This window comes from Gopherus flavomarginatus, chromosome 12 (genome assembly GCF_025201925.1).
Source record: "Gopherus flavomarginatus isolate rGopFla2 chromosome 12, rGopFla2.mat.asm, whole genome shotgun sequence".
Classification (NCBI taxonomy): Eukaryota; Metazoa; Chordata; order Testudines; family Testudinidae; genus Gopherus; species Gopherus flavomarginatus.
Window position 1 is genome coordinate 7,105,789 of NC_066628.1, and position 23,165 is coordinate 7,128,953.

General features: G+C 48.8%; 2 protein-coding genes across 11 annotated transcripts in view; both read left to right on the top strand.

Annotated features, from left to right (window-relative positions):
- Positions 1-9,014, top strand: part of LOC127033268 (zinc finger protein 585B-like) — a 52,523-nt gene extending 43,509 nt beyond the window's left edge. For 3 of the 8 annotated variants that reach the window (XM_050921117.1, XM_050921118.1, XM_050921119.1), the window contains exons 4-6: positions 3,684-3,789; positions 4,196-4,420; positions 6,001-9,014. In XM_050921117.1, the coding sequence (XP_050777074.1) occupies positions 3,684-3,789; positions 4,196-4,420; positions 6,001-8,702 (3,033 nt within the window). In that variant the 3' untranslated portion in view covers positions 8,703-9,014. Of the gene's footprint in view, positions 1-3,683; positions 3,790-4,195; positions 4,680-6,000 lie in introns of those variants that run through there. The other 5 variants (XM_050921120.1, XM_050921122.1, XM_050921121.1 and 2 more) reach the window with 4 other exon arrangements.
- Positions 743-19,415, top strand: LOC127033285 (zinc finger protein 84-like). Of its 3 annotated transcripts, none has more exons than XM_050921232.1 (4): positions 743-1,007; positions 14,173-14,299; positions 14,632-14,745; positions 15,080-19,415. In XM_050921232.1, exons 2-4 carry the CDS (start codon positions 14,173-14,175, stop codon positions 16,690-16,692), a joined length of 1,854 nt encoding a protein of 617 aa, XP_050777189.1. In that variant the 5' UTR covers positions 743-1,007; the 3' UTR covers positions 16,693-19,415. The 3 variants fall into 3 exon arrangements, with proteins under 3 accessions (XP_050777189.1, XP_050777187.1, XP_050777188.1); XM_050921230.1 differs by lacking the exon at positions 743-1,007 and adding an exon at positions 12,761-13,012; XM_050921231.1 differs by lacking the exon at positions 743-1,007 and adding an exon at positions 13,104-13,932.
- Positions 19,416-23,165: the final 3,750 nt, after the last annotated feature.

Consider the following 23,165-nt stretch of genomic DNA (forward strand, 5'->3'; position numbering starts at 1 on the left):
CTTTCCTCTGGAGACTGACCATCCCACCCCCTGCACCTTGCCCCATGGGGGCCCATAAATACCTTTGGCACCAGGCCCATGAAAAATTAATCTGACCCTGCAGAGTGGGGCTAAGAGTTTTCCTTTTTCCTTTCTGGCTGTGTCCTGATTTTTTAAATTAATTCCTGTTTTGTAAATTGTATTTGCTCTGAACTATAGAGAATGGCTAGGGAAGAGATCAGAGAGGCATCCAGAGAGGAGAAATTCCATCACTGTGTCTGTATCCTGAGAGGTCACAACCAGGCTGGGGGACGAACCCCTCAAGAAGCCTGGGCCCAGCCTTGTCAGGGTTATAAGGACTTTGCCACACAGCAGAGTGGAAGGGGAGCCCTCAGGGACAGGCAGGCTCTGGGTGAAGAAAGAGGGAGCGAGGACTCAGATCCTTCTGCTATTCTTTTCCACCCAGGGGGTGTTTAAGTCAGGAAAGTTCCCCCCCATTGCGGGACCATTTCTCTGCTTCCCTCTGTGCATGTTTACTGGTTTCCCCTAAAGTTCATTAAGTATTTTAGGAAAAAAATGTGAGAGCGGCCACCAGCGAGACTTCCTGGCCGCAGTTTGAGGCCACCAAAAATTTCGTCATGAGACCCCCTGGGCTAGATGCTCTTGACGGGCCCTTCTGACCTTAGAGCCTGGGAGTGGAACAGGAGCCGGACCCAGAGATGCTGCAGCGTCACCCCTGCAGCGCTAGGACCCAGGGGCAGCCGGGAGGCGGCTGTGGGGCAGCGAGCGCTGGGCTCCGGCCCGGCAGCAGGAAGTGACTCGCAGCCGCTGCGGTGACTCTGGCTCCCAGGCTCCTGGCGAGATCCCCGAGCCCCGGCGGCTGGTGCTGGGAGCCCGGAGCCCTGGCTGCAGCCGGGAGAGGGGAATCTCCAGCAGGGCCCTTCCCGCTGCTCCCCAGGAGCCTCTCCCAGGGCAGAGCCCCCAGCCCGGCCCGGCCCCTGCCCCGGGGGGCCCCGCTCTGAGGGAAGGTGAGAGAGACCCGCCCCCCCCCCGGCAGCCTCGGGCTGCAGGGGGAGGTTTGTCCCCAGGCTGCTCCCAGCGGAGCTGGTTGCAATTCCCGCCCCGGGGCCGGGAAAGCTGCCGCCAGCTCCGGTGTTTGCGGGGCGGGGATGGGATCACGGTACTCCCCATCCCGCCCCCCATCTGCTGCTTTGTTTCGCTGCCCCTGGCCGCGCTGATGCGGACGGAGGCTGCAGCTCAGGGGGATCTGAGGGGGGAGATCGGGGGGGGGGGCAGAAGGTGGGCGGGGGCCAAACTGAATGCAGAGTGAGGGCCCAGCTGGGGGTCGGGGAAGGAGAGGGGCCCAGGGGCACAACCAGGGTTGGGAGTGGAGCATCACAGGCGCTGGCTCTAGGCTGGTGGAGCCCTGCCAGGCCCCCCGCCCCGGGTTGAAGGAGTTTTCATCCTATCCAGGGTTCACAGTTTGGTTCAATGGCTCTCAGTGCTTCCCCTCCACTGTACAGATTGTTTCAGCCCCCCTGCCTGGGACTAGGAGCCGCGGATAAGAACGGGGAGCAGCCAGTGGGGTGTGAAACTAGGGCTGGGGAGGCAAGCCCCCCCAGCCCCTGAGCATCCCCAACATCCCCCCAACCCACTGAGCATGTGGTCCCAGCCTCCCTGGCCTTGGAGCCCCGGGAGGGTGCATGGCTTTAGCCTTATTCCTGGGGGCAGCCTAAGGACAAGCCTGACCCGCTCCCCACAGGGGCCCTGCACCCTACCTCCACTGTCAGCTGTGACTCTCAGCCAGCTTGGAAAACAGAAGTTTTATTGGTCGCTGGGAACACAGCGTAGAACAGAGCTTGTTAGCACAGAAATCAGGAGCATTCAGCAAAGTCCATCTGTGGGGGGAATCCAGAGTCCTGAGCCCTGAGCTCTCCCCGTGAGTCCCAAACCAGGAGACTGACCCGCTTCCAGCCCCACTTCCTCAGTGATGTGCAGCTGCCCCTCCTCCGTGCTTTCTCTCTTTCCCAGGAAAATGTCTCACCAGCCTTCCCCTCTTTCTTTGTTCTCCAACACCTTCAGCTGGCTGGCTCCTTGCAGAGGACCTGCTTTGCCAGGATACAAAATTTTGGCCATTCTTTATGCCCAGGCAGCCACTCTGCAGTCACACCTGCCCTCTAGAGGTCTCTGCAATGATCTCACACCCATATCCTACCAACTTGATACTTGAGTAACACATGGGGAAACTGAGGCACACACACCATTCAGAGAAAACATTAAGAACATTCCCGCTTCATCACACCCCTCTGAGACCAGCCTAGGGGCACTTTCTCCAGTGTCTGGAACCACTCTAACCATACCAGCCCCAGAGCCTAGCCTCCAGGTCATGGAGAGACCTGGGGAAAGGGCTGGAGCCGGGCAGGGAAATGACTCTGCACAGAGGGCCCCTTTCAGGGACCAGCTGGGGAGTTTGGCCTACAAGGGGCGGGGCTCCCTGTGTTGGTGAGTCCCGGAGCTGCTGCCCTCAGTGACACTCCCGGGTTCAACCCCCATTACCAGTGTCAGTGGCTGAGCTGGCTGATGAGAGCAAAGGCCCAGGGCAATGGGGCAGTCACCCATTCTCCGAGGGCGAGGGGAGAAGATAAAAAGGGAGAGCGGAGAGACTGGAAGGGCAGCAGAAGCAAGAAGTGGGGAGGGAGGTCCCCAGCTCCCAGCCCTGCCCGGCTCCATTCCCTGCACCCCCGGGGCAGTCAGCTCTTCTGGGAAGAAGGGGAGGAGCTGAGAGAGGAAAAGTCAGTTGCTGACTCTGCTGAGCACCGCCCGACTGAGGGAGACGGGGGAGAGCTAGAGGGGTTACAATACACTGTGGGGCAGTGCCCTAAAGTGACTCCTTTGATTGTGCTCTTTTTCTGGCGTTTGGCTCAGAGATGCTGTTCTGGGGAAGTTTAGAAGGGACTTGGTGGGGTTAGATCTAATGGGGGAGGGCGCCTGGCCTGGGGGGGTAATGAAGTAACTGGGTTTCTTCCCAGCATGGCAGAGTCTTAGAATCAGCATGTCTTTTCTGCAGGGAGAGAGCCTGGGGGGAATCGGGGAGTGACATGGTCTCCAGCCCTTTATGAAACCTGCCCAATCTCCCAGCTCCTCTCACAGTCTGAGGAATCACATCCACGTTTCGTTCCAGATCGTCCCGTCTTCCAGGAGACAGGGCAGGGAAATGGCCATGATGGAGCCAGCTCAGGAAGGGGATTTTCAGGGAGCTTTTGGTGGGGGGAGAGGGGTATTGCAGAGGGGTTAATCACCCAGGGTTGGGACGGGATGTGATAAACCTGCTGGAACATGATCAACCTGGGCCTGATTTTCTGAAGAGGCCTATTGGTGGTGGTGGGAGGGGAAACATTCCCCCATTTTGGAACCTGTAGAGGTTCCTTTCCCTGTCCCTGGCTCAGAGCTCTGCTTCCTAAATCAGCCTGTGGCTGGTAGGCATGTGGGAAATGAGAAGATCCTGCCCTACTCTGTGTGCTTGGGGGGACAAGGAGCTCTCACCTTCTCCCATCCCCTGAAGCCTCCTGGCTGCTCTGAGCAGGGTGTGGGGAGGATTCTGCTTCTCTGGCACTCCTCCCTCATGACTAGTGGGATTCTGGCTGGGGCAGCAGGTGCTGAGTGGGGGATTCTTGTTGTTTCAGATGCCGGTGACCTTTGAGGAGGTGGCTGTGTATTTCACCCAGGGGCAGGGGGCTCTGCTGGACCCCACTCAGAGAGCCCTCTACAGGGACGTCATGCAGGAGAACTATGAGATGGTGATCTCGCTGGGTAAGGGATTCCCGTCCCCTTGGTTATTGGAAGCTGGGGGGGCGGGAGGGGGGGAAGGGGTCTGCGTGTCTGACACTGGTCAGGTTCTTCTCTCATCACTCTCCAATGAGACCAGGGTGTCAAAACCTAAAGCACATACTAAATCATCCCCACCCAACCCCACTAGCTTTCAAGGTGGTGAAGACGTGTATTGTTCTGTCTGGGTTGTTTCTCATTCACACACTGAATCCCTCTTCTCCCTCCTCCTTGGGAACAGCACCAGCAATATGGAGGGCTCTGAGCTCCGCAGGTTTAGAAATAGGCAGGGGTTTAACACTGGAGCTGGGTGTGTGTCACAATTCCCCTCACCTCCCCAGACGTCTGCTTCCCACGAGGGGGCTCAATGACCACGTTCCTATTCTCTTAGATTCCCCAGCACAGCACAGGGACAGGTTCCACCCACGGAATGTCCTTTATGACAGAAGCTCTCTCAATCCTCCACATATCCTGATCTGGTCTGATTTCACCACCTGCACAGGATTCCCCCTTCCCAAACCTGACCTGATCAGCCGACTGGAACGAGGGGAAGAGCCGTGGGTACCCGATCTCCCGGCCTGTGGGGAAAGAGAGATCCCAAGAGGCGCCCACACAGGTGAGGACTGACACAGAAACCATCTGGGGAATGAAGGAAAAAGTTGAGAATCCCCAAAATGTGGTATCAGTAAGTGCCCTTGGTTCTTCCTAATCTCACCCAGGGCAGGGCTGCAGTCAGCAGATATCACTGACATTGCTTCCCACGTGTCCTGTTAACTGCAGGAGTTTCCTTCCCAATGTTCCTTGTCTGTGAAAGTTTGGGTGGGATGTGGAGGCAGAATCCAATTGCTCCATCTGTGCAGCTTTAGTATGTTGGTTTTCCCTCGGTGCTATTCCTCTGAATTTCTCCCCAGCACAATGACTCTTGTCTGGATTGTCTCTCTGTCCCAGCAGTTGATGGGAGAGTGAGTGAGAACAAGGAGGGGAATCAACAGCAGGAAGTTCCTGGGCACAGGGAATCACAGAGGACCTTTGTGGGAAGACGCCATAAGTGCTTGAACTGTGGAAAAAGTTTCATATGGTGGTCACACATTGTTTTATATCAAGCAGTCCACATTGGAGAGAGACTCCATAAGTGCTTAGACTCAGTAGTGTAGCTAGGGTGGGGTCAGGAGGAGCGGCCGCTCCCACTGAGCACATTCTCCAAAATTGGCACATTAGGCGCTGACTCTGTGGGTGCTCCGGGTCTGGAGCACCTACAGGGAAAAATTGATGGTTGCTGAGCACCTACCGGCAGCTCCCTGGTTCCCGCCCTCCGTCCCAGCTCACCTCCACCTCCGCTCCGCCTCTTCCCCTGAGCGCACTGACATGTTCTGCTTCTCCCCCTGGCTCCCCAGTGCTTGCGCCATGAAACAGCTAATTTGTGTGGCAAGCCTGGGAGGGAGGGAGGAGGGGGAACGCAGCATGCTGGGGAAGAGGTGTGGCAGGGGGCGGGCATTTGGGGAGGGGTCCAATAGGAGCCAGGGGGGTGGAATTGGGTTGGGGCCGGGTGGGGGCATGAGCTTCCACCGGCGCCAAGCAAAGTTGGCACCTGTGGCCAAGTGACAATATAACGCAGGGGAAAAAAAGCACTGACAAAAGAACGCATTCCGTTACAGGTACCTCCAAATAATTTTTGAGCAGTGTCCTTTTCTTCTGGACAAGCTTCTATCACATAATCAAATGCAGTAGGAATGTCGTCTGTATACTTGTAACACTTATCACTACAGCATCAGTCAGTCTTGTAACACGTGAATCCCTTGTAAGAGCCAAGAGGCCCACATTTTTTTAACTTTTTGTCTTCGCTCTTTTATCGGCTCTCTTTTTATTGGTTGACGTGCACTCACTGACCCAGGCACCCACACAGGAATTGTTTCCTGCAGTGTAAACAAATGCTGAACCCTTTGGACGACTTCAAATAGTTCAGTCTGTTTGATTACTTCTTAGTGTGCAGATTGTTTTCGCTTCTCCTCTAGTTTTGAATCAAGTGGCACCTTTTCAACAAATAATTTAACATTTTGCTGACCAAATTTGACGGTCCTCAAATTCATAGAGCTGTGTAATTGACCTGGCTGCAGTGCAGAGAGTGGTTAAAATACATCACTTTTTTTAAAAAACAATCATATGTTGTTCATATTTATTTTATTTGTTTCTGATAAGGGATGGATAAGCGCACTAAGAAGAGGCAACTATCCGGGTGCGACAGAAAGAAGATGAAGGAAGATGCAAATGGAGTAAAAGAATCATCAAAATATGTGAAGTTGGAGGCCTACTTTTCATTCGACACACCCACAACGTCTTTTGCACCAGAGGTGGAACATTTTGAAGACTTGCTACCTAACTTCAGCCAAGGGGGTGGAGACGGTGCCCTGGCCATTGCGGCTTCACCAGAGATAAAACGCTCTGAAGACTTGCTAGTCCCTACCTTCAATCTAGGAGCTGATTACAGCATCCTGGCTGCTGCAGCTGAACAAGTAGTGGAAGTGGAGTCCTCAGAAGACCTGATTACTTCAGTAGACTATCATGCAGAGGACAAGAATGACACAGTAAGATTCCGTGCTATTGTTGACACACATAGGGAATACCCAACAGATCCACACTTGTTTTGTGACACACCTGTAACACCTGATCTAATACGTGCTCTGCTTGAGTTAGGCCCTTGTCAGCCAGGACTTAAAGATAATTTTGACAATTTTCCAAAAGATGAAGCTGGACGTCATTTCAGAGCAACTTGGTACAAACAAAAACAACTAAAAAGTGCTTGTACAATTGACCGGCACTGGCTGGTTTACTCACCAAGAGCAAACATTATGATTTGTTTTGCTTGTTGGCTTTTTGCAAATCAGTCGAACGCTTGGAGCGATCCAAAAACTGGTTGCAAGAAATTTGCTACAGGTACGCAGAAAATTGAAAAACATGAAAAAAGTGAAAGTCACAAAAAAGCAGAGAAAGAACTTTTCCTTACCAAATTCCGTTTGTTCAACGATAGAACAATCTTGGCTTGTCTAACAGCAGAAAGGAAAGAGATAGAAAAAAATAGGATGATTTTACGATGTATTATAGATGCAGTTCTCTTTTTGGGAATTCAGGGATTGGCATTTCGTGGTCATCGCGAGTATCGAGGTGTAAGTTCTCCAAGTACAAATGAAGGCAATTTTTTGGCACTTATTAAGCTGTTGGCTAAAAGTGATACGTTACTGGAACAACATTTATTACGGAGTGATCGAAATGCAACATATCTCAGTCCTGACATACAAAATGATCTGATACAGTCCTTATCAGCCGAGCTTCTCTCAAAGATAGTAGCTGAAATCAAAGTAGCTAAGTACTTTGCCCTAATTGTTGACTCTACTATTGATATCAGCAGAACCGATCAATTTTCTTTATCCTTACGATATGTAACAGTAAACGGTGATGCAGTGGAACGATTTATACAGTTCAGCGAATTACCTGGAGCAAGTGCTGAAGATTTTTTCAACGTTCTTCTTTCAGCAATCAAAAACTTGGGGCTGTCAATAACTATGTGTTACGGTCAGTCTTACGATGGAGCAAGCACCATGTCGGGTGAAATATCAAGTCTCCAAACTAGGATACGGGAAATTGCTCCAAATGCACTCTTTATGCACTGCTGTGCACATGATTTTAATTTAATTCTGATTGATGCATTAAGCTCCAATGTTCAAACTCGGTTGTTTTTTGGAACTCTAGAAAGTCTATTTACTTTTTTTTCTGGCAGTTTACCTCATCTTTCAATATTAAAGGAAAAACAATGCAATCTTACTGAATCTTTCACATTAACTCTAAAGAAACTTTGTGATATCAGATGGGCATCTAGAAAGTCAGCAGTAGAGGCAGTCTTGCAAAATTTACCAGCACTAGTAATTGCCCTGCAAACAATTGTGGATGGTGAGATAAAAACCTGTACTCCTAAACAGTTCAGTGAGGCAAAGGGTATTCTGGCAACACTCGATACTTATGAATTCTTGGTTTTTCTTATATTTTGGAGTAAAGTGCTAGAGAAGGCTTTCTGTTTATCCACCTATTTACAGAAAAGTAATCTAGATCTGGTAACAGCTTCTCATTTGATTCAGATTTTTGAAAATGATATGAAAAACATTCGAAGTGAATTTGAATCTGAATTCAAACAGATTGAGAATGAAGCAACCGAGTTGGCTCGAAAGTGTGATATTACTACGGACTATAAGCAGCACAGAATACATAAGAGAAAAAGATTCCATGAGGAAATTGCAGAGGATGAAGAAGGAATATTTGATGCCCGGGAGAAATTCATAGTTGAAGCTTACTTAGTGTCCTTAGATCTTGTTATAAATAGCACAAGTAAAAGATTTGAGCATTTTAAAGTTGTGGCTGCCAAATTTAGTGGTTTAGATCCAAAGCATTTTGACAACGCAGATAATGTTAACAAATTAGAATTTTTGGCAGACAGGTACTCAGATGTAATTGACAGTCAGACTGCAATCGTAGAAGAGTTTCTTAGCTTTAAAGACATGTACAAAGATATAATGATCACTAGCGGTAGGGTAAAGTCAGGTGTCGACGAGAACCTCACCATCAACAGTGTGCTGAAATTCATGATTGCCAATGATATGTGTTCCATTTATCCTAACCTTTCGAGGTTGTACCACATTTTTCTGACGTTGCCAATAAGTAGCGCAGTTGCGGAAAGACCCTTTAGCCGACTCAAACTTATAAAGTCCTACCTGCGCTCTACAATGAGTGAAGATAGATTGTCTAGGTTAGCTTTGCTCGCCATTGAAAGACAATTAGCTACTGAAGTAGATTATAATAAAGTAATAGATAACTTTGCTAGAATGAAGCTTAGACGAAAGAGGCTGTTGTAGTAGCTTCATATTGTTTTGATCTTATCTTTGAAATATAAAATAAGTAAATAACGCGTGTTTTTATTATGTTTTGATTTTATATACAATATAAATAGATGACATGCTGTAAAACTTTTTCTATTTTAAATGCAAAATAATACATACTTGTAAAACAATATCATTATTGTGTTTTTATTTTAAGTACAAAATAAATATGTATAGTGGATTTTAAAGTATGTAATTAGTAATTTGATATGTCGGGTGGCACCTTTTTTTATGTGTTCGCTCCCCCTGGTGTTAGAACCTGGCTACACCACTGCTTAGACTATGGGAAAAGTTTCATACAGAGGTTCCACCTTGTTAAACATCAAGCAATCCATACAAGAGGGAGACCATAAGACTCTTGGAAAGGTTTCAGAAACAGATCAGCCCTTTTAAAGATCAGGCAATCCACACACGAGAGAGACCCCCGTAAGTGCTTAAGACTGTGGAAAAATGTTTCAAATTGATGTCATCCCTTGTTTTACATCAGAGAATCCACATACTGGAGTGACTTCATAACTGCTTAGCCTGTGAAAGACCTTTTAAATAAAGGTCAGAACTTGTTTCAAATCAGGCAATCCAGCCAGGAGAGAGACCCCATAAGTGTTTAGACCATTTGAAAAGTTTCACACAAACATGAAATCATATAACACTCAGAGGATCTACACAGGAGAGTGTCACGAAGTGTGGGAAGACAGTATTTGGTCCTGCCATGAGGGCAGGGGACTGGACTCGATGATCTCTTGAGGTCCCTTCCAGTCCTAGAGTCTATGAGGAGTCCAGTCCTGCACCCCTCTTCCTGGGACTCACAGTGACTCTCAGCCAGCCAGTAAAACAGAAGGTTTATTGGACAACAGGAACACAGGCTACAGCAGAGCATGTAGGCACAACCAGGACCCCTCAATCTGGTCCTTCTGCGGGTTCAGGAAGCTTAGTTCCCAGCTTGAGATTCCCTGAATTCCAACCACCCAGCCCAAAACAGAAACTGAACTAACTCCCCTCCAGCCGGCCCCTTCCTTTCTCCTGCCTTTGTCCGGCTTCCCGGGCAAAAGGTGCTGACACACCTCTCCCCATACCTGGCTCAGGTTACAGGATGTGGAGGAGTCCCTCACCTAAAGTCCTCCCCTGCTCTCTCATCTCCCACACAGATAGTCCCTACTCTATCACAGAGAGAGACCCCATCAGAGCTCAGACTGGGAAAAGTTTCCTACATAGGTCAGACCTTGTTTAACATCAGCTAATCCACACAGGAAAGAGATTCCGTAAGTGCTTAGGCTGTGAGGAAAGTTTTATATGGAGTTCTGGCCATGTTTTACATCAGAGAATCCACATAGGAGACCCCATAAGTGCTTAGACTATGGAGAATGTTTCATACCATAGTCAAGTCTTCTTAATTACCAGGTAATCCACAAAAGAGGGGGAGACTGTAAGTGCTTGGACTGTGGGAAACGTTTCAGAAACACCTCAGCACTACAGAACATCAGCCAATCCACACAGGAGAGCGATCCCATAACTGCTTTGACTGTGGCAAAAGTTTCATATGAAGGTCAGGCCTTGTTAAACATCAGGCAACCCACACAGAAGAAAGCCCCCATAAGTACTTAGACTGGGGAAACATTGCAGAAACTGATCAGTCCTTGTTTTATATCAGAGAATCCACAAGACTCTGTAAGTGCTTGGACTGTGGCAAAAATTGTATACAGAGATCATATCTCATTAAACACTGGAGAATTCACACACGATCTAAACTTCTGTGACACCTGGCCCGAAAGAGTTAAGAACCTTGCAGGCTATTTGACCCATATTCAACCTTTAGAGACATCATAAAGTGTGTAAATGGTATTTGGGGCCATTCCAAGAAATATAGACTAGAACTTTGAAATGTAAACTGATGTTAAAAAATTGGAAGAAGAGAGTAGTGATGTTGCTTAATTGCAGTTAACTTGTATGATTAACAAAAAAATTCATTGTGGTTAGAAATATTAAACTCGATGAATCACATTGTAAAATAATAGAATAGCAATTGAAATTTGTTAAATGGTTTTGGATGTTTTTCTGCATTTTCATATGTAATGATTTCTCTCACAACAAAGAATGGAAAGTGTACAGTGCTCACTTTATATTATTTTTTATTACAAATATTTGTACTGTAAATGTGCAAAACAAAAATAGTATTTTCCAGTTCACCTCATACAAGTATTGTAGTGCAATCTCTTTATCAGGAAAGTGTAACTTAGAAACATAGATTTATGTAAAAAATAGCTGCATTCAAAATAAAACATTGTACAATTTTAGAGCCTAGAAGTCCACTCAGTGCTACTTCTTGTTCAGCCAATGTGTTAGACCAGAGGTGGGCAAACTATGGCCCCTGGGCCACATCTGGTCTGTAGAACCGTCCCTTGGCTCCCGGCTGGGGAGGCAAGCCCCCAGCCCCTTCCCCACTGTTCTCCCTCCCCCACAGCCTCAGCACACCACACCACCAGTGCACTGGATCTCTGCTCCTGCCGGGCAGCATTGAACGATGTGGCTGCCTCCGGCGGGGCTATGAGCTCCTGCCACTCTGAGTGCCATGGTAAGGGGGTGAGGGGCTAGGGAGGAGTTGGATAAGGGGCAGGAGGTCCCAGGGGGCAGTCAGGGGACAGGGAACAGGAGGCAGTTGGATGGGGCGGTTAGGGGAGGTGGAGCAGGCTGGGTGGATAAAGGGGTGGGGTCTAGGGGGCCATTAGGAGCAGGGGTGTGGATATGGGTCAGGGCAGTCAGGGGACAGGGAGCAGCTGGATAGGTGTGGGAGTCCCGGGGGGCTGTCGGGGCAGGAGTGTGGCGACGGGTCAGTGCAATTAGGGGACAAGGAGCAGTGGGGGTTGGATGGGTCGGATGTTCTGAGGGGGGCAATCAAGGGTTGGGAAGTTGGTGGGTGGGGGCCAGGTTGTTTGGGCAGGCACGGCCTTCCCTACCTGGTCCTCCAGACAGTTTCACAACCCTAATGTGCCCGTCGGGCCACAAAGTTTGCCCACGCCAGCTTAGAAAAACAGCCCGAGGCAGGACATGGAAGCTGATGAAGTCATCCCTGTCGTACTGGGATTTCCACCACTCCCCAGGGGTGTCCCAGTCCATAGCCTGCACCTTGTGGAACCCTGGAGGGGGGGGGACAGGGACAGAACTAGGTCAGCAGCCAGAAGTGCTCAAAGATCACAAATCTGCCCCCCTCCCCCAAATCAGTTACAGAGATTACCAAGTTCGAGGGCTTTTTATCTGTCCTCTGAATTTGCACCTTTCCAGGGACACTGGGAAGAAAGGTTCTGTCACCTAGAGCATGAAGGCGTACAGCCATCGCCAGAGCATGTGTCTGACCTGCAGCACAGCCAGGGCCTGGGCAGGAGGCCTGGTACGGGGGAGGGACAGACTGTGAACTGCCCTGGCATCCCACAGATGCTGTTTGTGCTTCCCCCAGGCCCGCAGAGTGGGGCGAAGTGTTTTCCTTTCGCCTTTCCCATTGTTTCCTGATTTTTTTTTATTAGCTGCTGTTTAGTAAATTGCATTTCTTCTGGGGTATAGACAATGGTCAGGGAAGCGTCCAGAGCAGAGGAAGGGCCCCAGAGTGGGGATGCTCTAGCCCGTTTCCTGAGTGGTCACAACCAGGTTGAGGGACGAGCCCCACAGGAAGCCTGGGCCCAGCCTTGTTGGGGTTATAAGGACTTTGCCACACAGCAGAGTGGAAGGGGAGCCCTCAAGGTGAGGCAGGCTCTGGGTGAAGGAAGAGGGAGCGAGGACTCAGATCCTTCTGCTCTTTTATTCCGCCGGGGGGGGTTAAGTCAGGAAAGTTCCCCCCAATAGTGGGACCATTTCCCCACTTACCTCTGTGCATGTTTATCGGTTTCCTCTAAAGTTCATTAAGTATTTTAGAAAAATGTGTCACCCATTGCCCACGGTAGATGGAAGACGGTCCCTCCCTTCTGTCCTGAGAGCTTGGGAGTGGAACAGGAGCCGGAGCCAGAGATGCTGCAGCGCGATCCCCTCCCTGATCGCTAGGACCCAGGAGCAGCTGGGAGGCGGCTCTGCGGCAGCAGGAAGTGACTCGCAGCCGCTGCGGTGACTCTGGCTCCCAGGCTCCTGGCGAGATCCCCGAGCCCCGGCGGCTGGTGCTGGGAGCCCGGAGCCCTGGCTGCAGCCGGGAGAGGGGAATCTCCAGCAGGGCCCTTCCCGCTGCTCCCCAGGAGCCTCTCCCAGGGCAGAGCCCCCAGCCCGGCCCGGCCCGGCCCCTGCCCCGGGGGGCCCCGCTCGGAGGGAAGGTGAGAGAGACCCGCCCCCGCCCCATCACCCCCGGGCTGCAGGGGGAGGTTTGTCCCCAGGCTGCTCCCAGCGGAGCTGGCTGAGATTCCCGCCCGGGGCCCGGGAAAGCTGCCGCCAGCCCCCGTGTGGGCGGGATCACGTTACCCGTCATCTGCTGCTTTGTTTCCTGCCCCTGGCCGCGCTGGTGCAGACGGAGGCTGCAGCTCAGGCAGATCTGAGGGGGGCAAATATTGCCCCAGCCTGAGCCCCGGGGGCAGCCTAAGGAGAAGCCTGACCCGCTCCACGCAGGGGCCATTAACCCCACCTCTGCAGTCAGCTGTGACTCTCAGCCGGCTTGGAAAACAGGTTTATTGGTCGCTGGGAACACAGCATAGAACAGAGCTTGTTAGCAGAGAAATCAGGAGCTCTCAGCAAAATCCATCTGGGGGGGAATCCAGGATCCTGAGCCCTGGACTCTTCTCCTGTGAGTCCCAAACCAGGAGGAAACTGAGGCACACACTTGGTATTCAGAGAAAATATTAAGAGCATTCCCGCTTCATCCCACCCCTCTGAGACCAGCCCAGGGGCACTTTCTCCACTGGCTAGAACAACTCTAACCATTCCAGCCTCTGAACCTGCAGGTGATGGAGAGACCTGGGGAAAGGGCTGGAGCTGGGCAGGGAAATGACTCTGCACAAAGGGCCCCTTTCAGGGACCAGCTGGGGAGTTTGGCCTACAAGGTGAGGGGCTCCCTGTGTCGGTGAGTCCCAGAGCTGCTGCCTCAGTGACACAGCTGGGTTCAACCCCCGTTACCAGTGTCAGTGGCTAAGCTGGCTGATGAGAGCAAAGCCCAGGTAAATGGGGCAGTCGCCCATTCTCCCAAGGCGAGAGAAGAAGATAAAAGGGAGAGTGGAGAGACTGGAAAGGGCTGCTAGAACAGGTCAGTGGCAAGTGGGGGAAAGAGGAAACATTCCCCCGTATCTGAACCAGGACTCTGCCCTCCTCCGTGTGCTGGGGGGACAAGGAGCTCTCACCTTCTCCCACATCCTGAAGCCTCCTGGCTGCTCTCAGCAGGGTGGGAGTGGGATTCTGTTTCTCCAGGCCTCTCCCCCTCCCCCCATGACTAGCAGGATTGTGGCTGGAGCAGCAGGTGCTGAGCGGGGGACTCTTCTTGTTTCAGATGCTGGTGACCTTTGAGGAGGTGGCTGTGTATTTCACCCAGGAGCAGGGGGCTCTGCTGGACCCCGCCCAGAGAGCCCTCTACAGGGATGTCATGCAGGAGAACTACGAGACGGTGACCTCACTGGGTAAGGGATTCCTGGCCCCTTGCATATTGGAAACTGCAGAGGGTCTGTGTGTCTGAAACCGCAATGAGACCAGGGTGTCAAAACCTAAGGCACAGTGGTTTAACACTGGAGCTGGGTGTGCACCACAATTGCCCTCACCTCCCCAGACGTCTGCCTCCCCCGATGTATCTCAGTGACCACATTCCCATCCTCTTAGGTTCCACATTCCCCAACAGAGCACAGGGACAGGTTCTGCTCATGGAATGTCCTTTCTGAAAAATACTTTCACTTTCGAAGAGACGCTCTCAGTCCTCCACACACCCTGATCTAATCTGATTTCACTCCCTGCACAGGATTCCCTCTTCCCAAACCTGAGCTGATCAGCCAGCTGGAACGAGGGGAAGAGCCGTGGGTGCCTGATGTCCAGTCCTGTGAGGGAGGAGAGATCCCGAGAGGTGCCCACACAGGTGAGGACTGACACAGAAACCATCTAGTGAATGAAAGAAAAAGTTGAGAATCCCCAAAATGAGGTATCAGTAAATGCCCTTAGTTCCTTCCTCTTCTCACCCAGGGCAGGGCTGCAGGCAGCAGATGTCACTGACATTGCTTCCTACATGTCCTGTTCAGTGCATGAGTTTCCTTCCCTACTTTCCTTCTTTTTAAAAGTTTGGGTGGGAAGTGGAGGCAGAATCCAATTGCTCCATCTGTGCAGCTTTAGTATGTTGGGTTTTCCCTTGGTGCTATTCCTCTTAATTTCTCCCCAGCACAATGACTCCTATTTGGATTGTGTCTCTCTCCCAGCAGGTGATGAGACAGTGAGTGAAAACGAGGAGGGGAATCAAGAGACAGAAGTTCCTGTGCATGGAGAATCACAGGGAACCTTTTTGGGAAGAGCTGAAGGGAATTTTTCCCAGTGCTTGGAACAGGGAGATGATGGGGAAAATTGGCGGAGGTCAGATAGGCTTCCGGGAAACCACTCAAGGAAGCAAATGAATAAAGCTATTATATGTGGGGAAGGACATAGCGATCCCACAGCCCGACAGACAACCTCCAAGACAGACAAAAGCTATGAATGTCTTGGTTTTGGGAAAGGAATCGTTCTGAGACCACAGCTTGCTCCACTTCAGGAAATCGAAACTGGAAAGAAATCACTTCAATGCTTGGACCGTGGGGAAAGTTTCAATAACTGCTCAGATCTTAATAACCATGGGAGAAGCCACACAGGAGAGAGACCCTCTCAGTGCCTTGAGGGCAGGAATATTTTAAATTTGAAGTCAGCCTTGATTACACATCAGACAGTCCAGACTGGAGAGAGACCCCATAAGTGCCTAATGTGTGGGAAAAGTTTCGTATGGAGGTCAGCCCTACTTAGTCATCAGGCAATCCACACAGGAGAGAGATCCCATAAGTGTTTAGAGTGTGGAAAAAGTTTCATACAGAAGTCAAACCTTGTTGCACATCAGGTAATCCACACTGGAGAGAAACCTCATCAGTGTTTAGAGTGTGGGAAAAATTTCATACGGAGGTCAACCCTTCTTATACATCAAGCAGTCCACACTGGAGAGAGACCCCATAAGTGCTTAATCTGTGGGAAAAGTTTCATATGGAGGTCAGGCCTTGTTTTTCATCAGAAGAACCACACAGGAGAGAGACCTCATAAGTGCTTAGAGTGTGGAAAAAGTTTCATAGAGAGGTCAGACCTTGCTAAACATCAGATAATCCACACAGGAGAGAGATCCCATAAGTGTTTGGACGATGGGAAAAGTTTCACACAAAGATCAAATCTTATGGAACATCAGAGAATCCACACTGGAGAGAGACCCCATAAGTGCTTAGACTGCGGGAAAAGTTTCACATGGAGATCTGCCCTCGTTAAACATAGAAGAATCCACACTGGAGAGAGACCCCATGAGTGCTTGGACTGTGGGAAAAGTTTCACATGGAGATCTGCCCTCGTTAAACATGGGAGAATCCACACTGGAGAGAGACCCCACAAGTGCTTAGACTGTGGGAAAAGTTTTGTACAGAGATCAGCCCTTCTTCTTCATCAGGCAATCCACACTGGAGAGAGACCCCATAAATGCTTAGACTGTGGGAAAAGTTTTATACAGAGATCAGCCCTTCTTCTTCATCAGGCAATCCACACTGGAGAGAGACCCCATAAATGCTTAATCTGTGGGACAGGTTTCATACGGAAGTCAGACCTTGTTAAACATCAGGAAATCCACACTGGAGAGAGACCCCATAAGTGTTTAGACTGTGAAAAAAGTTTTGTACGGAGGTCATCCCTACTTGCACATCAAAAAATCCATACCGGAGAGAGACCCCATAAGTGCTTAGAGTGTGGGAAAAGTTTCATACGGAGGTCAGGCCTTGTTAAACATCAAGCAATCCATACAAGAGGGAGACCATAAGAGTTCAGAAAGTGTGTAAATGGTATTGAGACCATTCCAAGAAATAGAGACGAGAGCTTTGAAATGTAACGTGGTATTGTTAAGAAATTGAAAGAAGATAGTAGTGCTGTTGATTAATTGCAATTAACTCACATGATTAACTAAAAAAAATTCATTGTGGTTAGAAATATTAATCTTGATGAATCACATTGTTAAATAATAGAAGAGGAATTGGAATTTTTTTGGATGTTTTTCTGCGTTTTCTTCTATATTGATTTCTATCACAACAAAGAATAGGAAGTGTACAGTGCTCACTTTATATTATTTTCATTACAAATATTTGTACTGTAAACATGCAGAATAAAACTAGTATTTTCCAGTTCACCTGGTACAAGTACTGTAGTGCAATCGCTTTATCAGGAAAGTGTAGCTTAAAACACAGATTATTTTACTTACGTAAGTGCACTCAAAAATAAAGCAATTAAAAACTTTAGAACCTAGATGTCTACTGTTCGTTTTCTGCCCATCACTAAGGCAAACAAGTTTGTTTACATTTACGCGGGAGAATGCTGCCTGCTTTTAATTTATGATGTCACCAGAAAGTGTGAGAAGGTGTTCACATAGCATGTTTGTAGCTGGCAGTGCAGGTATTTGTGTGCAAGATATGCTGAACATGCCTATGTCCCTTCATGCTTCAGCCACCATTCCAGTGGACATGCTTCCATGCTGACGATGCTCATTTAAAAAAAAAAATGTATTAATTAAATTTGTGACTGAACTCCTTGGAGGAGAATTGTATGTCCCCTGTTTTGTTTTACACACATTCTGCCAAATATTTCATCATATGGAAGTCACGGATAATGACCTAGCACATGTTCATTTTAAGGACACTTTCACTGCAGATTTGACAAAACGCAAAGGAAGTAACAATCTGAGATTTCTAAAGGTAGCTACAGCATTCGGCCCTCGGTTTAAGAATCTGAAGTACCTTCCAAAATCTGAGAGGGATGAGGTGTGAAGCATGCTTTCAGAAGTCTTAAAAGAGCAACACACCGATTGGGAAACTACAGAAGCCGAACCACCAAAATAGAAAATCAGCCCTCTGCTGGTGGCATCTGACTCAGTTGATGGAAATGAACACATGTTGGTCTGGTCGGCTTTCGATTGTTATCGATTAGAACCCGTCATTAGCATGGAGGCATGCCCTCTGGAACAGTGGTTGAAGCAGGAAGGGACACATGACTCTTTAGCGCATCTGGCACATAAATATCTTGCGACGTCAGCTTCAACAGTGCCACGAGAATGCCTGTTCTCACTTTCAGGTGACATTGTAAACAAGAAGCAGGCAGCATTATCTACTACAAATTGTAACCCACACTTGTTTTTCTGAGTGATTGGCTGTACAAGAAGGAGGACTGAGTGGAGTTGTAGGCCCCAAAGTTTTATATTGTTTTATTTTTCAACGCAGGTATTTTTTGTACGTAATACTACATTTGTAAGTTCAAGTTTCATGATAAAGAGATTGCACTACAGTACTTGCACTTGGTGAATTGAAAAATACTATTCTTTTGGTTTTTTACAGTGCAAAAAAGGCATGGAGAATGGCGTGGATTGCACCCTCAGCAAGTTTGCAGATGACACTAAACTGGGAGGAGTGGTAGATACGCTGGAGGGTAGGGATAGGATACAGAGGGACCTGATGAGTTTCAAGAAGGACAAGTGCAGAGTCTTGCACTTACGAAGGAAGAATCCTGGACACTGCTACAGACTAGGGACCCAGTGGCTAGGCAACAGTTCTGCAGAAAAGGACTTAGGGGTTACAGTGGATGAGAAGCTGGATATGAGTCAACAGTGTGCCCTTGTTGCTAAGAAGACTAACAGCATTTTGGGTGTATAAGTAGGAGCATTGCCAGCAGATCGAGGGACGTGATCATTTCCCTCTATTTGGCATTGGTGAGGCCTCATCTGGAGTACTGTGTCCAGTTTGGGGCCCCACACTACAAGGAGAATGTGGAAAAATTGGAAAGAGTCCAGCGGAGAGCAACAAAAATGATGGAGCACATGATTTATGAGGAGAGAGTGAGGGAACTGGGATTATTTAATCTGCAGAAGAGAAGAATAAGGGGAGATTTGATAGCTGCTTTCAACTACCTGAAAGGGAGTTCCAAAGAGGATGGATCTAGACTGTTCTCAGTGGTAGCAGAGGACAGAACAAGGAGTAATGGTCTCAAGTTACAGTGGGGGAGGTTTAGGTTGGAAATTAGGAAAAAGATTTTCACTAGGAGGGTGGTGAAGCACTGGAATGGGTTATGTAGGGAGGTGGTAGAATCTCCTTCCTTAGAGGTTTTTAAGGTCAAGCTTGACAAAGCCCTGTCTGGGTTGATTTAGTTGGGGATTAGGTCCTGCTTTGAGCAGAGAGTTGGGCTAGATGACCTCCTGAAGTCCCTTCCAACCCTGATATTCTATGTTTCTATAGGGATAATTACTTTGTTAATCCATGTAGTTTAATTACCTGTGATGTTTGGGAAATAGGAGGTTACTTCTACAACCTATTGATCATCCAAGGACAGCCTGCTGTGAAGAGAGAGCAAAAATGTCTATATAAATTCTTGAGACCTGATCTTTTTATCTCAGATCTTCTTAAGCGTTATTCAGGGGGCGTTTGAGTCTTAAGATTGAGATCTTCAGTCCCCTCTGGACTGCCCTTGTCATAAACAGATAGTTGAGAGTTAATGTCTCTTTTACCTGTAAAGGGTTAACAAGTTCAGTGAACCTAGCAGACACCTGACCAGAGAACCAGTCGGGGGACAAGATACTTTCAAATCTTGGTGGAGGGAAGTCTTTTGTACTTTTTGGGTTGTTCTTTGTTCTCTCTTGGAATTAAGAGGAGCCAGACATGCAACCAGGTTTCTCCAATCTTTCTAAAACAGTCTCTCATGTTCTAAATAGTAAGTACTAGATAGAAGGCGAATTAGTCTTTATATTTGTTTTCTTGATTTGCAAATGTGTATTTTGCTGGAAGGATATTTTACCTCTGTTTGCTGTAACACATACTTAGGCTAGTGGGGAGGAAGTCCCTCTGGTCTATGTAAAGCTGAGACCCTGTAAACATTTTCCATCTTGATTTTACAGAGATAATTTTACTTTTTCTTTCTTTAATTAAAAGCTTTTCTTTTTAAGAACCTAATTGATTTTTTTTTCTTGTGTAAGACCCAAGGGGATTGGGTCTGAACTCACCAGGGATTGGTGGGGGAAAAAGGAAGGGGAGGGGGAAAGGTTAATTCCTCTCTGTTTTAAGATTCAAGGAGTTAAATCACAGTGATCTCTCAGGGTAACCCAGGGAGGGGAAAAGCTGGGAGGGGGAAAGAGGGGGAATGGTTTATTCCTCTTTGTTTTAAGATCAAAGGGATTTTGGTCTTGGGTTCCCCAGGGAAGGTTTTTGGGGGACAGAAGTGTACCAAAAACTATATTTTGGTTGGTGGCAGCGTTATCAGATCTAAGCTAGGAATTAAGTTTAGAGGGGTACATGCAGGTCCCCGCTTTCTGGACGCTAAAGTTCAAAGTGGGAATCACTCCTTGACATGGTGGCACAGCGGTGGAAAGTCTAGGACCCAAAAGCCAGTGATTTTTTTCTTTTTTCTCTCCTTTCTAACTGCTTGGATGGAGCCTGAAAGGATTGGGTTTCAAAGCAAAAGCCTGTGAATTTTTTTCTCTCTCCCTTCTGAGTGCCTGAAGGCAGAGCTGTTAAGTTCTTTAACAAGGGTCTTTGTTAAAAAGGAAGCTCGAGCTGTGAGCAGCAGACACCAGCAAAGGGCATTTGCAAATGAATGGTTTTTTTTTTCTTTCTAACTCTTTCAGGATAGCTAGTTTAAAAAAAAAAGTCTCTGTTACCAAGCAACCCTGAAGAGGCAGCCTGAGCTGCAACATTCCAGGCACTAAGCAGCAGAGGGCGCAGCCAGCACAAGGAAGCAGGAACAATGAGTTCCGAGGAAGGCTAGAAGCCATAGAAAAAGACAATGAACATAGGAGACGGATGGAACTAATTAATGCAGAAATAGCCAAGGAAGAAGCAGCCCACAAAAGAGAACAAGACGCCAAAGAGGCGGCTAACAGGAGAGAGATAGAAAGGCAACAAAAGGAGCTAGAGATAAAAGAAAAAGAGATGGAAGAGAGGGAAAGAGAGAGAAAGCATGAACTGGAATTAACAAAGACTAAGCCAAATGTTCCAGCCAACCCTAACAACCCTTTTCAGTTATTGTTCTCCATCCCAGGAAATTTCCCACTACAAGGCAGGTGATGAAACTGAGGCCTTCTTAGAAAATTTTGAAAGGACCTGCCATGGGTACAACATCTCTGAAGACCAGTACATGATAGAGCTGAGGCCACAGCTCAGTGGACCCTTAGCAGAGGTGGCGGATGAAATGCCTAAGGAACACATGAACAGCTGTAAGCTTTTTCAAACCAAGGCCAGAATCAGAATGGGGCTAACCCCTGAGCATGCCCGTTGGCGGTTCAGAGCCCTAAGGTGGAAACCAGATGTGTCATTCACCCGACACGCCTACCACATTGGAAAGAATTATGATGCCTGGATATCAGGAGCAAATGTTAAATTTCTGGACGAGCTGTCCCTCCTAATACAACTGGAGCAGTTCTTAGAGGGTGTTCCTGAGGAAATAGAAAGGTACATCCTAGATGGGAAGCCCAAAACTGTAACCAAGGTGGGGGAGATTGGAGCCAGATGGGTGGAACTGGCAGAAAAGAAAAAGGCTACTAGCAAGGGGAGCGAATATCACAGGGGTCACACCAACAATAAACCCTATCCCCAAGGGCAACCCAAGACCCCACTTACAATCCAAGGAAAGCCCCAGACTCCCTATTGTCCCACCTCACCAGTCTCCAGCAACCCACCTCGGCTCAGTGACCAGTCAGCTAGGCGATGCTTTAAGTGTAATGAACTGGGACATATAAAGGCCAACTGCCCCAAGAACCCCAACCGAGTGCAGTTCATTACACCACCATCACATCAAAGATCCCCAGGCCCAGATGCCTCTCAAATACCCTCGGAGCAAAGGGAAACTTTGAGAGTGGGCGGAAAGAAGGTTATCGCGTGGAGAGACACGGGGGCACAAGTGTCAGCTATCCACCAATCCTTAGTGGACCCCAAATTCATCAACTCAAAGGCCCAAGTGACAATTTACCCCTTCATGTCAAAATCTGTAGACTTGCCTACAGCTGAACTGCCTGTCCAGTACAAAGGCTGGTCAGGAATGTGGACTTTTGTAGTCTATGACAATTATCCTATCCCCATGCTACTGGGGGAAGACTTGGCCAACCAGGTGAAGCGGGCCAAGAGGGTGGGAATGGTTACATGCAGCCAAGCCAGGCAAGCTTCCAGACCTATCCCTGTTCCTGAACCGTCCACAGAGGCCCCGTCTGTGTTACCAGAGACCCAGACAGAGGTGATGAACCTGGATCCCCTGCCAACGATGGCAACAGCCACAGTACCTCCAACCCAGAACCGGAACTGGAAAAGCAACCAGCACCAGAACCGTTGCCAGCACTGACGCCAGCGCTTGCAAACCCGTCTCCAAACCCAACAACAGAGGGTGCCAGTGGGCCTGAACTGGCAGAAGCAGCAGACAGCCATACCCAAGAGGCTCAGCCAGAGCCTGAAATACCACTTGGTGCACCAGCGGAGAGCGGTTCACCAGCCACGAAAACCACCCCATCACCTACATCGCTTGCAGAGGGACCAAGCCCAAGTCCACAGTCTAAGGAGGAACTGGTGTCTCCAGCGTCAGGGGAACAGTTCCAGACTGAGCAGGAAGCAGATGACAGCCTTCAGAAAGCTTGGGCGGCGGCACAGAGCACCTCACCGCCTGTCAGCTCTTCTAATCGATCCCGGTTTGTTGTAGAACAAGGACTTTTATACAGGGAGACTCTTTCTGGTGGACACCAGGAAGACTGGCATCCTCAAAAACAGTTGGTGGTTCCAACTAAGTACTGGGGGAAGCTCTTAAGCTTGGCCCATGATCATCCCAGTGGCCATGCTGAGGTGAACAGAACCAAAGACAGATTGGGGAAGTCCTTCCACTGGGAGGAGATGGGCAAGGATGTTGCCAATTATGTCCGGTCTTGTGAGGTGTGCCAAAGAGTGGGAAAGCCCCAAGACCTGGTCAAGGCCCCTCTCCAGCCACTCCCCATAATTGAGGTCCCATTTCAGCGAGTAACTGTGAATATTCTGGGTCCTTTCCCAAAAAAGACCCCAGAGCAAAGCAGTACATACTGACTTTCGTGGACTTTGCTACCCGATGGCCGGAAGCAGTAGCTCTAAGCAACACCAGGGCTAAAACTGTGTGCCAGGCCTTAACAGACATTTTTGCCAGGGTAGGTTGGCCCTCGGACATCCTTACAGATTCAGGAACTAATTTCCTGGTAGGGACCATGAAAGATCTGTGGGAAGCTCATGGGGTGAATCACTTGGTTGCCACCCC